At 37.3% G+C, this 20,718-nt stretch overlaps 1 protein-coding gene across 2 annotated transcripts; it reads left to right on the top strand.

Moving 5' to 3' along the window:
* Nucleotides 1-4,971: 4,971 nt before the first annotated feature.
* Ppcdc (phosphopantothenoylcysteine decarboxylase) lies at nt 4,972-19,523 on the top strand. Of its 2 annotated transcripts, none has more exons than XM_090400271.1 (2): nt 4,972-5,064; nt 18,474-19,523. In XM_090400271.1, exon 2 carries the CDS (start codon nt 18,497-18,499, stop codon nt 19,133-19,135), a length of 639 nt encoding a protein of 212 aa, XP_090256397.1. In that variant the 5' UTR covers nt 4,972-5,064; nt 18,474-18,496; the 3' UTR covers nt 19,136-19,523. The 2 variants fall into 2 exon arrangements, with proteins under 2 accessions (XP_090256397.1, XP_090256396.1); XM_090400270.1 differs by lacking the exon at nt 4,972-5,064 and adding an exon at nt 5,074-7,369.
* The last annotated feature ends 1,195 nt before the right edge of the window (nt 19,524-20,718 follow it).

Genomic DNA, 20,718 nt, shown 5'->3' with positions numbered 1-20,718 from the left:
TAATCTTTTTATTTCTATATTTAACAGATCCCAAAAACCAAGACGAAACGAGTTCAGTTAAGTAGTACACAAAAGCAAAAACTATCAAAAAAGAAACAAGAGGAGAATTTAGAATTAAATTCCAAGACTGCTAATGTGACTGATTTCTTCACACAAGTTCCACAACATTATATACCAATTCCTGATCAGAGCCAATCTCCGTCATCAGAAGTGGCATCACAAATACCACTCTGATCAAAATATGATGATGTTGGAATCATACTACTGACCTCACTTTCTCTGTAAATTCTCTTGATATCTCTACTGCAAATATTGATGTAAGTTGCTTTACAAAACATTCTGAGGTTGAAATAATTGCTGAAAATGAAAGTTTAGTGGGCCATGGTGATGATGGTGAAATGATTCAGTCTGCAAAAGATGAAGTAAATATATCAAAAAGATCCAGGTTTGTAGCTTGATTTTTCTGCTGATGACGTGGTTTATTGGACTGCTTGTTTACCCAGTGACTGTCAACACGCAATGCGCCATTTGACAAGTCTTACCGACATTTCAGTAGTGGCAAACCAGTAAGATACTGTTCGCAGAAACTTTTTGTTGGGACAAAAGCCAATGGTGAGGAATACAAGAGAGAGTGGTTATTGTATTCACCATCAACGTGATCAGTTTATTGTTTTGTTTGTAAACTGTTTGCTCCTAAAATTTCTCATATTTTGTTACAAGAGAAGGGCTCAGTGACCAGCGAAATACCACTGTAATTGATCAACATGAAAAAAGCACTACTCACTTAGGCTCTATGCCAACATACTTCACTCGCAGACAAGGTTTAGGGTTGGGACAACAGTTGTAAAAACAAATTCAGGAAGAGTGTGATTACTGGGAACATGTCCTGAGGCGTGTCATGGCTGTCATTCGTATGTCAGCTGAACATGGCTTGGCTTTTCGAGGAACAGAAGAAAGATTTGGATCATTGCAAAATTGGAACTTTTTAGGGCTGCTTGAGTTCATAAGTCAGTTCGATCCATTTTCAGCAGGTCACATTGCGAAATATGGAAATCGTGGCAAAGGAAATCCTTCTTATCTGTCCAAAGCCACCTGTGAGGAACTCATTCAACTGATGGTTCAAAATGTCCACATGCTTATTGTTGATGAAGTAAAATCTTCTGGTTATTTTAGTTTGTCAGTTGATTCAACACCAGATCTGTCACATATCAACCAGTTAAGTGTTGTACTTAGGTACTTAAAAGATGGACAGCCTATTGAACACTTTTTAACCTTTCTGGAAATGAAAAGCCATACTGGTGAGGAAATGGTAAATCAGGTGTTGCAGAACTACCTAAAGTTTGTCAGATAAACTTTTCAAATGTAGGGATCGGTCTTACAACACTGCTAGCATGTCTCGGCGTTATAAGGGGATGCTGCAAAAAATTTTAGAAACAAACAAGTTTGCTATATATGTGACCTGTGCAGCTCATTCACTAAATTCGGTAGGCTGAAGTGCTGTTGACTGCTGTCAAGACGCGGTTAATTTCTTTTCTACAGTGTGGTTGTTCTATACCTATTTTTCAGCCTCAACCAGCCGGTGGACAATTCTTAAAGGTTGTATTGGAAATGAAAATGTCTTAAAATCCTTCTCTGATACCAGATGGGAGGCGCATGCTATGGCAACAGCAGCAATTTTGAATTTTAGAAGTGTTAGACTATATAGCCAAAGACCAGTCACAAAAGGGAGACACTAGAAGAGAAACAGATAATATTGCAAATAAGATGCAAGAGCTAGAATTCGTTTTTATGTTGAATTTTTGGGATGAGATTTTGCAAAATATTCATAGAATAAGCCAAGTTCTACAGAATGAGGATGTCAACTCAAAAACATATGCAGATCTGTATGGATTATTAGCTGACCAATTGCGCATTTCACCAAATGAATTTGAAAGATATTGATTACAAGGCAGCTCAAACTCGCAAACGTATTAGAAAGAAGGTACCCAATTACGGAGATTCTCCAGAATTATAACTGAATGCCAGAGATAAATTTCGTATCACACCTTTTACACAATTGTTGACAAACTTGAAACTGAGATGAGAAGAGGAGAGATATACAAATAAATGTCGGAGAGATTTTCTTTTCTAAGCGATGTGCCACTTCAGTGATTTCATCATCTACTGAAATTGAAAGGTATTCTCAGTATTGTCAAAAGCTGATTGATGCTTACCCAGAGGACTTGAACATTAATTTCTCAGCTGAGCTTCAGCAGTTTCACTCATATGAAACGTGCACCATAATTTCAGTGCAACAAAAAATGTAAAAACAAGCAGTCATGCTGAACTTTATAAAATAATTGTAGAAGACAATATTGAGTGTGCCTTTCCAAATGTAGACATTGATTTCGTATATTTAACATAACATTAATGTGACCATTAATGTTATGTTAAAATTGAGAAAATTTTTAATATACTTCAACTGGGTTCATTTTCTCGGTTGAAGTATATTAAAAATCCCATCAAAACAACTATGCAACAAGGCAGGTTGAATGCCTTATCTCTACTAAGTATAGAAGCAAAAGTGTTACGTAAGATTAATTTTGAGGAACTGATCATCAAAGACTTTGCAATTAAAAAAAGTAGGAGAAAACTTTTCAAATCTAAATAAAGTTGAAGTATACAAAAATAAACATTATTTTCCATCTTTCTATAAGTTTCGTTTCATTTTGAAAAATAAAAATTTATTTTATGGTTTATTGTTGTTTATATTTTGAATTACATATATATGGGGCACCAAAATCTTTTAAGTGCTTAGGGCCTCTGTCAGTCTTAATCCATCCCTGACTGCAAGTCTTGGTGACCCGCACGTATTGCAAGTCTTAGGCAACTCTTGGTAAAGGTGGAATCATACATCTCCTCAAGGAGATGTGCTTTGCATTAGGGGAAAATATTAAGATCAGAGCTTATTCCACCTTTACCACGAGTTTCTTAAGACTTGCACTACTTGCAGGCGCGAACTTGACTTTCTTGTCTGTTTGCTTACTTCGGAAATGAATTAAAATCAGGTTTATATTTAAAATAGCTTGGTATCTTTAACGTATATTATACCCAAGGTAACAAACGTTCTATGTATATATATTTATTTTAAATATATATATATATATATATATATATATATATATATATATATATATATATATATATATATATATATATATATATATTTATTATATTTATTTATTTAGAAATAATAATTATACTGACTAGAACCCTAGGATTATAATAAAAAACTTAAATGAATCATAACTAGTTTCATCCGAGTTCCGATTTCTTCAGGTGAATAAGAAATAACTAAAACTTACAAAAAACTAACATGGTAAAAAATGGGCTTTTCAGTTTAACACAAAAGAGTTAGAAGAATACAACAGTCATATTTGAATTAGAGACCGCGTGGCATTATTAGCTTGAGTTGATGTTGAGTGATAGCTGATTTTAGAGCTACAGTATTGGATAACCGCGCTATGGGAATCAGGCAAGCTGTAACTTAGATTGCTGTTCATGTGTAAAGGATCCAGGACTATTTCTTTAGATTCTACAATGCGTCTTTCAAACTCATCATTGCATACATATAAATTGGTCGTGAGATACCAATCGATTTGGTGTTGACGCTCTTCAAGATTAGAGTTGGCAGAGAAAAGAACATCACTGGAGAGGGCGCTCGCTCGGGTTCTTTTGTAGGCGATGTCACGTCTGTGTTCCTCAAGACGTAATGAAATAGATTTATCTGTCTGACCGAAATAAGGTCTACCACAGTCGTACACAACTTTATAAACACCTGGAAAAAGTAGTTGGTTGTGTTTCGGTTTTGGACGGCTCAAAAAGGAACGAAGCTTTGGTAGAGTGGTATAGTTGGTTTTTATGTTGAATTTCTTCAAAATTCTGGAAATTTTTGGGGTCAAAGAACTTATATATATGGTAACTGGATGTGGGTGATCGGATTGGATACATATTCTTGTCGAGGTTGTTGATGATGACTCAAACGTTTAGTGAAATGTACCTTTTTAAATAATGGATATTCTTCTCGTAACATCACTCAGCGTTTGAGACATCATCAACACCCTCCACAAGAAGATGTATCCAACCCGATCACCCACATCCAGTTACATATATAAGCTCTTTAACCCCAAAACGTGCCAGAATTTTGAAGAAATTCAACATAAAAACCAACTATACCACTCTACCAAAGCTTCGTTCCTTTCTGAGCCGCTCAAAACCAAAACACAACCAGCTACTTTTTCCAGGTGTTTATAAAGTTGTGTGCGACTGTGGTAGACCTTATTTCTATCAGACAGATAAATCTATTTTACTACGTCTTGAGGAACAGAGACGTGACATCTCCTACAAAAGAACCCGAGTGTGCGCCCTCTCCAGTCATGTTCTTTTCATCGCCAACTCTAATCTTGAAGAGCGTCAAAACCAAATCGATATGCATTGTAGAATCTAAAGAAATAGTCCTGGATCCTTCACACATGAACAGCAATCTAAGTTACAGTTTGCCTGATTCCCATAGTGCAGTAATCCAGTACTGGCGCTCTAAAATCAGCTATCACTCACATTCAACTCACGCTAACAATTGCACACAGTCACCAATTCAAATATGACTGTTGCTATTTCTTTTTATTAAGTTTTTACCTTGTTAGTTTTGTGTTATTTCTTACTCACCTGAAGAAGTCGGGACATGAAACTAGTCGTGATTCAATAAAGTTTTTTGTGTTATACTTTCTCGGGTTCTAGTCAGTTAAATATTAATTTTCTATATGTATAGCGGATATAATGTGTGTTTCCTGAGTAGCGCACAGCAGAAAGTGAACCATAGAATCCGTCAATTGGTACGACGTGCTTAACACTGCCATGCATTGCAGGCTACGTGAAAAACGTCTATTGATGCTACAACCTTGCTCAAATACCTAGTCAAGACCTGGCGTTGAGATTAAATTCATCTCCTCCGGTTTTATCGCTACCGCCCCCATGCGTTCAGCAGTGATCGAAAAACAAACGTGGACGATTGTACTCGATAACTAGGTACTTACTTTAAAAATAATTGATTTCGGAACAATTCTGGGCACAAAGTGACAAAATATCACGGGCGAATCATGGTTGGCTCGATTCATACTGAAATGTGAGGATTTTGAAGGCGGGGGGGGGATTTCCTTAGTCATACTGAATTGCATTCTCCCTAAAATTGTCATAACTCAATTTGGTTTGTCTTCCTAAAAAAGATGCTGGGAGACCTGGGCCGGTTTTATCATTAGGTGAACCTATGGGCGATTATTTATTTTTATAAATATCCACATGTGTAGGTGTACGTGTGCTTGTGTGAGTATGACAAAATATATAGAGAGTTAAATTTTCTTTGCCTAGGAGCATTAGATATTAGATACTGTCGGATCGACCCTGTGGGAGACTAATACTATTCTTGATAGTATATGACAAAATATATAGAGAGAGACAATGTATAGGGGCGCCTAAATTTTCTTTGCCTAGGAGCATTAGATACTCTCGGATCGGCCCTGTGGGAGACTAATACTATTCTTGATAGTATAAGATTCAAACAGAAGTTCCATTTAGCAAAAACGAAAACGTATTTACATACGTGCGCGATTAGCACTGTTCAAAAAGAGATTGGCAGTCCCACAGTCGAGCTAGCCAAAATCAATCGCGTCTTCGGAAATCGTAAATCCAGAACTATGGCATGCAATCAGAATTCTTAAATACGTCCCAGTTCTCTGCATATCAGGTTATAGATTGAGATACTACAAATCTCTGAAGAAAAAAGTATAAATTACGAGGAAAAAAAAAAAAACTGGGCTTAAATAAATTACCTAGAAGTTAAAACCTTATAATGGCATTCCATCTAAGTATATGTGGTTCACCAAATTCACAAACTTAATACCTTCTACCCTCTTTTATCCAATAGTTTCAGCATATACAGCCCCACCTAAAAATTAGCCAGCCACATCTCCCCCTACAAAAGGCATCTCCCTTTCTCTTATTAATTAAAAGTTCTTCACTTTAAAATAATAAAAAAAATTCAATCCTGAGATTTTTACATCATGGTGAGCTTTGACATTTCATTATTTCACCAATGAGTCTCTGACAGAGACCATTTGATTTTAAGCCACATTTCCTCTGATGAATTATTCAGACTCATCATAAATTCTGGTTACTTTTCAGAACGGAAAAATATACAAACATTTGGATGAGATTACAGTGAGTGTTCCCTTCTTTCCTCCCACTAGCCAATTTCTTTATGGAATATTTTTAAAACCAAGCACCGAACACAGCTACACCAAAAGCTATGATTTGGTGTAGCTGTATTGCACATAGAGCCAGGGCTATTTGTTCAAATGGCACAACCTTTAAAAATGAGCTCAATTACCTTAGCAACAATATTTTAACCAATGGATGCAACCCATATAAAAATACTACAATGGATGCAACCCAGATAGAATACTACATTCACCCAATCCCCTCTCCAACCAACACACAAGATAACAGCAAAACCATTCCCATCCCTTATATTCAAGGTATATCGGAAAATATAGCTAGTGTTCTTCATAAATATAATCTCCATGCCACTTGAAAACCATTCATTCAGCTAGTTGCTGTAGGAAGCTGTGAGCAAGAGGGTGATGAGTGGTTTCTTTGCATGGAGGGTGGTTGAACAGTGGAATGCATCGTCTGAGAGAGTGGTCAGAGCAAGAACATTCGGTGAGTGGTATTTGTGTTTCCTAAGAACGCCCTCCCACGATAAGTCTTTTGACTCCATGGAGGCCTGGATAATAATAATAATAATAGTTACATCACTTCTTTTAAGGACAAACTTCATTCTCTTGCACATCCTGGAGTGTGTAAAGTTCCTTGTAACTATGGTTTATCCTATTTTGAACAGATGGGTAGATCAGTTAACATCTGCCTTGAAGAATACAAAAATTACATCCATGATCATCTCTATGGCAAGATCGACTAGCAGACCATGCACTGGTCATTCCATTGTACAGGATTATATGGAAGAAGACATAATTACTACATAGACGCTATAGGTCTGAAAGACTATTTTTAGAATCGACTTTAGCTATGAAGTACTTTCCCAACCTGAACAAGTATGGCTGCATTCATTTCCCAATGATCTTGGTGGCAGTTGTTCTGAGATCATATCTTGACTTCTGAAAATTAACTTGAAGATTATTTGGCTCCTTGTTAGGGACATTAATTCTGTTTCATTTACAGTTTAAATTGTTTCTACAGTGATCTAGTTGAGTGGTATGTGTGTGTCACAGTTGTAATTTGTGCTCAGAAGATGCTGGGGAAAACTAACAAAATATTAGTAAGTCCAGTAAATTAATTATACTTTTTTTTTTTCTTGATGTCCTTTATATCTTAAAGCACTGTTATGAATAATCAACACCACATAAGCCTTTCTCTATGTAAGCAGATTTGGTATATTTGCAGTTGGGCTGAAAAGGGTTGTTGGATAACTGTTGCTCTTGAAGATTGTACAAGATTTTTTGCTGTTCAGCATCAGCACAAAAACTTGTTTTTAAGCTCTTTAGGATTCTAATTGAGTGTGAACAAAACTAGTTGGTATGCATTTTTAAATTGCAATGACTAATAAAAAATTTGTGTAATCCTGATTTATTTTACTCATAAAACAACTTGATTCTAAAGCTGCTACTCTTTGCTTAATAGGCCAAACAGAAAGCTGAGGAATGATGGTTGTCACTGCAAGTAAGCAGTGACCATGGAAGTACTTACAGAAAAGCCATAACCACCACATCATATAGTGGTTGAAGTGAATCAGTGAGGGAATGATCATCTATCAGTCGAATTGCTCTCCTGTAGACATAATCAATGTTTAAGGATGTTTTGTGGGTGCACCAACCCAAAAATGTGAACAGTATTCTAAAAATGAGAAGATTTGGGATTATAGAGTTAGTAACTTGATGTATGTTTATGCTAGTTAAGGCTGGAGATAAATGTCAATTTTTTTTTTTTTTTTTGCAAGACTAGCACTGATGTTCACCATGTTATCCTAACTCCATTAAAGTATGGTATGGAGATTAGTGTTCCAGATGATCTTGATGCTAGGGATGGTTGAGCACTGCATGCGTTCATGCGTTATCTAATGATGAGTAGGAGAGATAATATATACTGATATCAAAAAGCTGTGGATAGGGTTAATTATAATTTAGAGTAGGTCATTTATATATAAGAGAGTACGTGATAGAAAGAAGTCTTGAAACCCCTTCTGCATCAGTGGAAAAGCTTAAAGAGAGAGAGAGCTATCTAGCACATGACTGCTGATTACAGTGGATGGTAGGTAGACCAAAGTACAGCAATTTACTGAGCAGAATTGGATGCTAGACATGATTAGCTCCTCTGGAAATGTCAAGAGCAATATTACACGTTTCTCCAGATATTTCTTTTTAGACAAATTATGGACTCTACAACCGTGTTATAAATAATAATTTGTAATATCCTGACGTTTCGACTTTCATATTAAGATCATCATCTGGAGTATACACATATATATACAGAGACAAACTAAATTGCATTTCACACAGTATGCTAAAGAGACAATGATTTGATCAATGGTTATTCTACTGGCCTGACCTCTAGTGAAAATAAAATAAAATCGAAATAAATGAATGAAATAAATAAAATAACTACATCAAAACTTTATTCTATTTAAGACAACATCAGAGAAACTTTCTTTCAGATAGATAGTTTTATTATAGTATAAATGATGTTCTAATTTAACATGACAATTGTTATATTAGATCCTGGATTATCTATGGTCCTATTTATAATTAACTCTTAGGGAGAAAGGTTAAGTGGGTAGAATTGTGCCTTCCATATTATTGGGATTTTTAGACCCTCATTATTGTTAAGATTAGGGTGGTTGATAAGAATCTCACAGGCCTTTTTAAATTTACGTTCATATTTTGGTGTGTTGCAAACAACAGGTGCTTTTCCAGTCAATTCTATGTAAAGTGTTCAGGGCATGATCAGAAAGGCCAGCTTGACCCTAGTTATTATATTTTGTGTGTCGTTTATGTTCCTTTCTTCTGATAGGAATTGTGCATCCTGTTTCCCCTATATAAGGCAAATTACAGGTGCAATGAATACAGTATACTCTGGGACAGGCCAGCAGAGGGAGTGGATCCTTTGATGAGTTGAGTAAGTTCTTTAATTTTGCAGGAGGTTTAAAGGTGGCTTTAAGGTTGCATTTCTGTAGTATTCTGTTTATTTTATCAGATATCCCTTTAATGTATGGAATGGTTACAGTTTTATTGTAGCCTAGTTTATTTTTGTTTTTAAGTGAGGTCTTGTAGAATTTTGTTGATAGTATTATTTTGGTTGTAACCATTTTTAGAAAGGTATTACCGATAACATTTAATTCATCTTTAAATGCTTGTTCATTGGAGCAAATCTTCAAAGCCAGCCCTGTTTTTTAGTGTATTAATGACACCTATTTTTTTTTTTGTGTGTGTGGTGGGTGGTGGTAGGAGTTTTTTGGCTCCTTGTTAGGTGTGTATATATATATATATATTGGCCTGTATGTGTTGGTTTCAAGTAAACAGTCAAGAAAAGACTGCCGGAAGGAAGATGTGTGACAAGTGTTATCTAGAAACGGAAGTGTGTTCTGCTTTTCAATCTCAATTGGGAATTGTATGCATTTGTGTTGTTTGTTTAGGTGGTTGAGGAAAATGTATAATGTCTGGCGGCCATATAGTGAAAACATCATCAACGTATCTAAGCCAGACTGGTTTTAAAGGAGATGAATCTAGAATATGTTGCTCAAAATATTCCATGCAAAAGTTAGCAGTGGGGTGGATAATGATGCGCCCATGGCTGTGCCTTCTTTTTGTAGGTAGAAAGTGTTTTGCCACACAAAATAGCCAGAATAGTACATGTGCAAAGAGCGCTGTGATATCAGGAGGGAAAACTGTAAGCTTGTTTGTATTTTTTTTGTAGTTGTTAAGATTTTGGAAAAATGGGGAAAACTCATATACAGAATTGGGCAGATGAGGGTAATATTATTTATGCAGGCCAGCATGGATTTGTTAAAAGGCACTCTTGTTTTAATAATCTGGTTATCTTTTACAATAGATTAGCAATAGCAGTGGATGAAGGTAAAGCATATACTGTCATTTTTTTTTTTTTTTCCCAAGGCATTTGACAGGGTGCCACATAACAAGTCGATTTTTAAGTTGTGTCATTTGGGTTTGAATATCAGATTAGTGGGGTTTGTACTCCTCCAGAGTCCAAAGACTCATCGAGGGAAAATGTGCCAACACCATTGAATGATTGGTCCCCTTCTAACTAATGATTGGATCTCTGATAGATATCAGAGAGTTGTATATGGAGGAGCAGTATCAGGAAGTAGGAAGGTTACAACTGGAGTTCCATAGGGTTCAGTCCTGGGACCATTGCTGTTCAATCTTTGTCAATGATATTGTCACAGGACTACAGGGTTTTCAGTTGTTTGTAGATAATGTGAAGCTTGAGAGGTTTATTAGTAATAGTGCTTAGTTTTGGTTCTTCAAGAGAATTTGAATAAGCTGGAAGGATGGGCAAAGGCATGGGAATGTTGTCAGTTTAATGCAACTAAATGTAAGGTTTTAAAATTTGGGATCCGCAGATGGGGATACTTCATACTCACTTGGTGGAGTTATACTGGAAGAAGTGGAGGAAGCAAGGAATCTTGCGGTGATTGTGGATAGAGATTGAAAGTTCCAAGGTCATATTGCAAAGATTGTGAAGACATATCAGAATAATAATAGAATTGTGATAATGCTTAGAAGAACTTTGACCATGAAAGATAAAAGTGTGCTTAACCATGCTATGAAGCTTTGATCAGACCACATCTGGATTTCTGTGCTCAGATCTGGTCACCATGATTTGAAAGGGATGAAGTAACCTTGGAGAGGGTGTAGAGACAATTGATTATGATAATAGTTATAATGTTGATTATGAGAATAGACTGAGGGCATGCAGACTGCAGAGTTTGGTGAATAGAAAGCAAAGGGGAGGAGGGGGGGGGATATGATCAGGACATTTAAGCTGTTGAAAGGTTATTATCTTATTAACACTGAGGAAATTTTTGATATGGTAGAATGAGGAGAAACTGAAAAACTTGATATACGAAACAGCCCCCAAAGAGATAGGTTTTGTGGAAGGGAAAAGAATTAAGGAGCCATGGATTACAGATGAAATGATGAGAAAAATGGAGGAAAGAAGAAAATGGAAAAATGTAAACACTGAATAGGGAAGAGGAAAATACAAAGTATTAACTAATGAACTGAGAAGAGAAACTGATAAAGTGAGAGAGGAATGGTTAACAGCAGAATGTAAAGTAATTGAAGAAATGGATAAAAGGGGGCAATACGATAAAATGTTTGAAAAAGCAAAAGAACTTACAAATATTAAAAAAAAGAATAAGAAATCTGCCATTAGAAGATAAGCAAGGAAAATTAATTTAAGATATTGAAATACAAGGTGAAAGATGGAAGAAATACATCGAAGAACTTTATGAAAAAATGAAAGACCAACGAAAATTGAATTAGAATAGCAAAATGAAATTTCAAGAAGAAAGACGTTCTGAAATACTAAAGAGAGAAGTAGAGACAGCAATTAAGGAATTAAAAAATGGGAAGTTGGAAGTGGATGGAATACCTAGTGAAATCCTAAAACAACTGGAGGACAAAGATATAACAGAAACATGGAAACTATCCAACAAAACATTTACAAAATCACCTCATTTACAAAACAGGAAAATGGCCTAAAGATTTCACAGGTATTCTTATACCAATTGAAAAGAAAAGCAATCCTACCAAGTGCAGTGACTACAGAACTATAAGCATACTCTAAAGTACTGCTAAGAATATTAAATCAATGATTGAATAATAGAGTGGAGTATTTTCTGAGGGGGGGGGATGATCAGTTTGGATTTAGAAAAGACAGAGGAACTAGAGATGTAATTGGAGTGATGAGGACCATATGTGAAAGGAATGTAGAAATAAATAAAGAAGTTTATATATGTTTCATCGACCTTGACATGGTGAAATGGAAATATTATGCAAAATAGGTTTAGATTGGAAAGACCGACGGTTGTTAGCTGAATTATATATGAACCAGACTGCCATAATAAATACAAAAAATAGGAAAAACTAAAAAATGTGTGATTGGCAGAGGTGTTAGACAGGGATGCTGTCTGTCACTGACACTCTTCGATATACACATACACGGACAAAGAAATTAGTGCACCAAGAAGGAAGCATAGGATTCAACTGAAATTTTATTGGTATAATGATACAGGTGAGTGATGCACATGATGGCAAAAACAGAACTGAAGGACAATTACAAAGGGATCTGTGGTACGTAATCCGGTCATCATCAATAGCACGTTGCACTGCCTCATGCGGCATTACATGCTGCAATACGGTCTGGCATGGTGGCGAACAGATGCCTGATGTTGTCCTGCGGCAGACTGCCCCACACGTGTTGGACGCTGTGCTCCAAATCCCGGATATTGCAGCACGGTGGGAGCTGCCGTTTCAGCTGCTCCCAAACATGCTCGATAGGGGACAAGTCCGGGGAGCAGGCAGGCAATGGAAGTGTCTGTACACAACATAGGCAGGCCTGGGCAACCCGAGCCATGTGCAGATGGGCATTATCCTGCTGGTATAGTGCTCCTGGTATCCCAGCCAGGAATGGGAGAACGTGGGGCCGTAGGATGTCGTCCACATACCGCTGCCCCATCAATGTGCCACGTACCACTATGAGGGGTGATCGGCTATCATAGGCTATGGCTCCCCAGACCATAATGCCTGTTGTGCGGGAGGTGTAGCGATCGATAATGAGGTCGGGATTGTGTCCTTGACTAGGGGGTCTCCACACCAGAAACGATAATCATCTGTCCCCAAGACGAAGCGTCACTCATCGCTGAAGACCACGCGTTACCAATCTGTGGTGTTCCACGTCACTCTCGCCTGGCACCACTGCAAACGGAGTCGGCGATGTTGTAGTGTTAATCGGAGCACACGTAACGGGGCGCTGGGATCGTAGATTTGCCTCCGCGAGGCATCGGCAAATGGTTCATGGGCCCCTACATCTTACAGCCTGTATAGTGGACCGGGTCACCTTGGTTTCCCTCCGTGCTTGCCACACGATCCCTCGATCCTCTGTAGCATAGCATTGGTCCTCCTGATCCAACCGGTGCTGCTCTGCCGTGTGGCAGTGCCGGAATGTGTCCACAACTCCCAACACTGTCGGACGGTATGGTCAGAATGGTTCATGTGCACGCCTATATGGCATGCCGACCACCCTCCGATTTTCAGGCCATGATCATGCCTCTGTCAAAGTCCGTAAGTTGCTTAAATAGATGTCTCTGGCATCTACCCGGCATTATTGTCACACTGTACTCTAGCTTGCATTGGCCAGTGCTTTTCGCTTTAATCAGCTATCAACTACATGCTGGCTTTATAAGGCGGCCGATTTGTGCTTGCAGTGCCACCGCAGGGTGTGTGGGCGTGCGCAATCGCACCAAATTTGGATCATTTGCATACCACCCTGCACTCTAGCTATTTGCTTAGTTTCACCATTGTACCATGTTTTCTTCCAGGTATGCTAATTTCTTTGTCCATGTGTGTATTTGCAGAAGAAATGATAAAAGAAGCATTTGATGAAGAGAAAAGAGGACTCACTATTGGAGGAAGAACAATACAAAATATTAAATTTGCAGATGATCAAGCAATATTAGCTAATACTGAAGATGAACTACAGCAGCTAATGCAAAAATTTGAAAGTATATGCAAGAAATATGGTATGAAAATTAACACAAAGAAAACAAAAATGATGAGAGTCTCCAGGAAGTGTCAAGGTGATGATGAATGGAGAAAGTGTAGAGCAAGTGAGACAATACAAATACCTTGGTAGTGTAATACAAGAAAATGGAAAATATGACATAGAATTAAAAGAAAGAATTAACAAAGGAAAATATGCATTTTATAGCAAGAAAAATTTGTTTATTAATAAAATGAATAAAAATTTAAAATTAAATGTTACATTTGGAATATGACCTTATATGGGTCAGAAACATGGACAATTGGGAAAGAAGCTAAAATGTTGGAGGCATTTGAAATGTGGTTATGGAGAAAAAGAAAGTGGACCGAAAAAATTACCAATGAAGAAGTATTACAAGAGTTGAAGAAGAAAGGAATTTACTAAAGACCATAAGATAAAGAAAGCATAACTGGATAGGACATGTATTAAGAGGAGACAGCCGACTGAAAAGAATGATGGGAAAATTGAAGGTAAGTGACCAAGAGTAAGGAGACAACTAATGTTGGTCGATTAGTAGAGCCTCTGCTACTAATGGCTCAGTTAAGTAAGTTTGAGCATGGTTAGTAGTTGGAAGGGGTCCAATCAATTGATGCTGTCAGCACACTCTCCCTCGATGAGTCTTTGGACTCCCTGGAGGTATCAAAATAATAATAATGATGATGATGATGCTTGATGATATAATAGGCACAAGAGGATATCAAGAAATGAAGGAGGAAGCAAGAGACAGAGGAAATTGGAGGAAGAGATTTTGCTGATATATATATACAGGGTGTTCGGGATAAATTTGACAGTTTCGTAAGGAAAAAGAAAATCTTCTTTGTATCTATTAAATTTAATGAATTGACAAAAAAACATTACAGGCAGAGTTAATTACAATACTATCAACAAGATTTACTCAAAATAACCACCATTAGCATCGATCACAGCTTCAATTCTGCTTCGGAACCTCGAACAAGCTGATGCTACAGTCTCCCTGGGAAGGGCCGCATAAACTGTTTTAATTTTATCCATTAACTGGGCTTTTTTACTGAAAGTGCGATTGGTGTCTTTTTCAACTGCGCCCCATACAAAATAATCCATGGGGTTAAGGTCTGGGGAGTTTGGAGGCCAAACATTTGGACTGGTGAAGTCGTAGAAATTTTCAGACAACCATTTTTGACTTTTCCCAGAGGTGTGGCAAGGGGCCGAATCCTGCTGCCATACATACGGCCTACCATTGGCTACCCTTGTTATCCAGGGCTTGACTACAGTTAGCAACTCCACGAACAAAGCCCGAATTCCAATGCCAGGGTTCTTCAACACCTGTTCCTGCAGATTTGCGAGGAATTCTGCTGTACGAACGCAATCAGATCGTCTGCTAGGGATCTTTCTTCTTGCTACATCCTCGTAGTCACCATTGCAAGTCTCTAGTTCATGCCTGATTGTTTTTACTGTATTCAGGGAGCATTGGGCAGCAGTCGTAATATCCTTATTTTGATGGCGGGCACGAATCATCATGATACAAGTTATTCTCTTCCATGATTCAGGTGGGTTCCAGCTATCCATCCTTTCTGACATCTTGTATATGAATGAAGAAGGGTCCAAACTTTTAAATGAAGAGAAGTGTGTGTTAATACATGTAACTTACGGAAAAATATAATTAATTATAAATATGTCAAATTTATCCCGAACACCCTGTATATATCATTGGACCTGTCAAGAGACAGAACACTAATGATGATGATGAGAATGAGAGAAAGAAACAAGGACAAGAGAGGCCATCCTTGAGAATTGCAAAAGGAGTTGTGAGTAAAAGGGTAAGAAGGAAGTGTTTTGCATGGAAAGTGGTAGGAGCACGGAATGCATTGCCTGAGGGGGGTGGGGAGCGGAGATTGTGCAGACTGTGGATGATTTTAAAAAGTGGTACGATAGACTTTGTGTTCACTACTGTTGACCTCCCACGATGAGTCATGATACCATGGGGGTCAGAAAGATAATAATAATTTAATTAATAAACTAATTTTGCTGATCATCAAATTATATCTCATAACATAATCTGATCATTAGCATATACCATTGCATCATCAAATTCCTAATATGTACCTTGGAGTGAGGAGTACAGAATATTAGTTACTATAGCTACTTCTTCTTTTCCCTGATCATTATTGCCTGAAAAAAATTATTTTATTTTTTGTTTTCTTTGGCAACACCTATTATTTTGATCTCTCACTTACTCATTTCTTAGATACTTCTTATGTTGATAGTGCTAGTCTAGACTTCTGGTGTTGAGTTAGGAATTGTTCCAAACAAACCTGAACTCAACATTAGCTGACTTTTCACAGTACACCTTGGTTCTTTGATTGGGGGGGGGGCTTTTTTAACTGGCCAATGTCCTGAGCCAACATCAAATTCTGTTTTGTTGCACTATTGTTTTATTTTGGTTTAAGCATATAAGAGTTTTATTGGCTAAATCCCAAATTGTTAGCTTATCCTAATTCATTTAGTATGTGGGTAGATACCTATTAAAAGGATGCAATATGAGATAGTGCAACATAACAGAATTTCATGATCCTTCCATTGCAATGACTGCAGCAATCCTCTGGGGCATGCTTTTCAGAAGCCTACGATAGTGATCAGTGGGAATTTTGGACCATTCTTCCTGCTGGTATGTAATGAGGCCCTGGACTGTTTTGGAGATAGATGTTCCTTGACCTCATCCGATGGTCCAGTTCTTCCCACAGATGTTCAGTAGGGTTAAGATCAGGGCTCTGTAGATGCTAATCAAGTGTAATGATGTTCATGCCCACAAACTATACAGTTACAGCAGCAGCCTTATGCACAGTGCATTATCTTGCTGAAAGAGACAATGGTCAGTTATGTAGAAACACCACAAGTAAGAAGCATTGCATTGTCCAGAATATTCAGATACCTCTCAGAATTCAGTGTTTGTGGCACCACAAACAGAGATCTAAGGCCAAATGAGGAAAAACCGACCATACCATCACACCACCACCTCCAAATTTCACAGTTGAGGTTACGCACTCTGGCAAGAGATGTTCACCTTGCATCTGCCACACCCGTCCATCTTATGAATGGCAGCTTTTACATATTCTTCATAGCATCCTACGGTCACATTCGGTGAGTGTGGTGGGTTATCCACTGCAGATAATACTTGCAGTTGACTCCCTGTGCTTCCATCTCAGTAATGTATCACTGACTGTTGATCTGGTTGATGCCCAATTTGTCAACAGTTTGCTGAACAGATGCCCCTACAACATGGCATCCTGTGATAATGCCTCTTTCAAACTGTCAGTTCCCTTTTCACAGCCATTTCAACTGGACACAGTTGCACTGACTGAGGAGCATCATTGGCTACAAACATATGACTTATGACATGACACAATGAGCTTTCCCCATGGAATTGTCTGTTGACTTTTTTCCAAGCAACGTATGTGTGTGTGTGTGTTAGCGTTTAGGACAATTGATGCTTTTATATATATGTTAGGGTTTAGGACCATTGATGCTTATGAAATCATCAGTTATAAGAAGTACAAGCTACTCCATTTGGGAATAAAAAGGGTATTAGATGATTAATTAATTTTATTTTTATATCCATGATTTTGTTGCTGATAGCACACTCCATTCCTCTTCCTTATTTTACAAACCTTGTAATATATGCCTAAACATACCAAGTTTTAACTTCTACAGCCAGTAATTTAAACATACCTTCAATGCTATTCTTCAGAAGGTGAGGATAATCTGGTTCTACTAAAACACAGTCCTGCCTTTTGTGAAAAAAATAAAAAATCTCAATTTACTTTCTTTTACCATTCAAAATTAACACAGAAATCATATCTTTTCTCAGACTGACTACTTTTCTGGCACCATGGCTGTTGATGCCTACAGTGGCACACCTAGGGGGGGGGGGCAAGCGCCGCCCCCCCCAAAAAAAGACTTGAAAATTTTCCAAAAATCTTTTCCTAATTAAAATTCATTTTTTTAATTTATGTTGTGTCTCCTGTTTCTATACTACTTATGAATTAGCTATAGGGTATTCCACATAAGGTGGGAATACCCTATAGCTCTCGGTAATCCCGTTCACTGTGAATGCAAGGCGAATGAAGTAGTGCTCTTGCAGACCGAGCACTACTTCGTTTGCCCAAGCTGGGCCAGAGTAGATCACAGGTATCATGTATTGGCAATCACTGCAGTGCTCAGTTAGGTCATATGCAATGTAGTGTGCATTCTCAAATTGCTACACTCAACTCCCCCCCCCCCCGCAATATTAAATCTTGAGTGCTCGGCTCCCTCCAAGATTAAATCCTGGGTGTGCTACTGGATGCCTATATTAATTATAGCTCCATTAGATGCAAATACGCTTACAATTTTTTCCTAAGAAAATGCCTTTACTTTTGAGTAAAGGCATTTTCTAGGTATGCTCTTTTTTCAATTCTAGGTATGCTCTCTCTTTTTTCTATATCATAAATATCACGTTATCCTACTTAGAGTCAGACACTATTTAAAGATTATTCTTAAATGTGCTTTTGAAAAGTGTTCCATTTTTTTAATCTGTTTTTCTTTTCTTTTTTCTCTCTCCCCTCTAGATGCTGAAGAATTAGAAACTGCTATGATGACTTCAGACAATGTTAAAATAACCACCAAAAGCAAAATTAATATTTTGGTAGGTTGTACTGGCAGTGTTGCAGCAATTAAGCTACCCCTTTTGGTACAACAGTTAAAAGAAATTGTTATATGTGATCTTCCAACTGAAGTGAAAGTTGTAGTAACACAACACTCACTTCACTTTTTTCCTCTAAAAGAAGTTCAATCCATTGTTCCAGTTTATCAAGATGAAGATGAATGGCAGTGTTGGAAACAAATAACTGATCCAGTTTTACATATTGAGCTTAGACGGTGGGCTGATATATTAATTATAGCTCCATTAGATGCAAATACTCTTGCAAAGATAGCAAATGGTTTATGTGATAATCTCCTAACCTCTGTTGTAAGAGCATGGGATATCAAAAAACCTCTTCTGTTTTGTCCAGCTATGAACACCCTGATGTGGAATCATCCAATTACAGAAGAACATATAAAGAAACTCAAGTTATATGATTATGTAGAAATTCCTTGTATAATAAAAAAATTAGCATGTGGTGATTACGGTAATGGTGCAATGGCTGAAGTTTCCACTATCGTAAGACAAGTGATTGAAGCTTTACATATTTATTTATCAAAAATTAAAGAATGTACTAGTAGTGAATAATTATTTTTGTGCAGATATGTCAAAAATCATACTGTTTTTCCACATGGAGAATTTATCATTGTTTCATCTATTAATTTCATTTTGAATACAATACCCCAACAGTTTTGTTTAACATTTTTGGAATGGCTAAAATGCAAATGTTTTGCTGTCCTATTATCTATTGAGATAGATAATATCTATTTAGATGTATAATTCAGTGACGTTTGAAACATAATTTCAGTGAGTGTTATGAATGTGATCTTGTACATAATATTATACAGAAATTTTATATTAAATAAATAAATCTTATGTAAAAATTTAACTAATGTAAAAAATATGTAATATTTTTTTACATTATGTTTGTTTCTTTTGCATAATAACAAAAATAAAATTTCCTTTTGAAGTTGCAGTTTGGACTTATATATTTTAAGTATCTATAGATAGGTTAAATAAATTGAAACAGATGGGGGTTGGATAACAGCCTTCTTGGATAACAAACTGCATGGAGGACCCTGAGTTGGATCAGTGACTAGCTGTCAGATAGGTATCAGATAAGTTGTATATGGGAATGCAGTATCCTGAAAGAGGAAAGTCACTAGTGGTGTACTGCAGGGATCAGTTTTGAGACCATTATTGTTAAATTTGTATGTTAATGATATGCAGCTGTTTGCAGATGATGCAAAATTGGGGAGAGCAATGCAGAGTCAAGCAGATGTTGTTACAGGAGGACTTGAATAGATTGCATGAATGGACAGGTGAGTGGAACTGTCACTTCAGTGTTGTAAAGTGTAAGGTTTGAGATTTGGTAAGCAATGATGGGATGCAAAGTATACACTTGGTAGAGAAACTTTAAAGCAAGTAGAGGAGATGAGAGATCTAGGAGTGATAGTGGACATGGACCTGAAATTCATGGGCTACGTTGCACAAGTTGTGAAGACGTTATATCAGATAATGGCATTGGTCCTCTACTGCGTGGAGGACCCTGACAATCAGAAATAGAGGGTATGATGCCGTTGTATAAGGCCTTGATCAGGCCAAATCTGTGCACAATAATCCATATGAGGCTGCATGGTGATGAGGATATGTTGGAAAGAGTCCAGAAAAGATTCACAAAGGTGGTAAGTGGTCTTTGGAATGTGGAGTACGAGAACAGATTGAGAGAATGTAAATTGCAGAGCCTCGTGAAGGGGGGGGGAGATATGATTGAGACATATCAGGTTGACATGGAAGAGATTTTTCATAGAATGAGAGAGAGAAAAACAAGAGGCCATCACTGGAAACTGTATAAGGAGGTGTGAGGAGCAGGTTCTTTGCATGGAGAGTGGTTGGTGAGTGGAATGCATTGACAGTGTGTTGTGAATGTAGACACATTGAATCGGTTTAAGGCACAGTTGGATGAGCATTGTGTGCAAAAGTGTACCTCCCACGATAAGTCTGACTCCACAGAGGTAAGATGATAATAATATTTATTGTACCTGTGCAGTCCAGTGAAAATGGCATCTACCTCTATTATACTTGCTAGTATTAAAAAAAAAAGTCATAGGTTTGTTTCTATTTGCTTCCAGAACTTTTTCTGCTGGTTTCTGAGTGAAATCAAGGGTTTT

Source organism: Typopeltis vanoorti, chromosome 11, assembly GCF_054136105.1.
Source record: "Typopeltis vanoorti isolate ZY-2024b chromosome 11, IOZ_Tvanoo_1.0, whole genome shotgun sequence".
Taxonomy (NCBI): Eukaryota; Metazoa; Arthropoda; class Arachnida; order Uropygi; family Thelyphonidae; genus Typopeltis; species Typopeltis vanoorti.
Note: the sequence above shows the minus strand (reverse complement) of the source record. Positions and strands in the feature narration are given on the sequence as shown.

Bases quoted from the DNA above. Each gene is read 5' to 3' on its own strand.
- Ppcdc (XM_090400271.1), top strand. From the start codon at position 18,497: ATGATGACTTCAGACAATGTTAAAATAACCACCAAAAGCAAAATTAAT.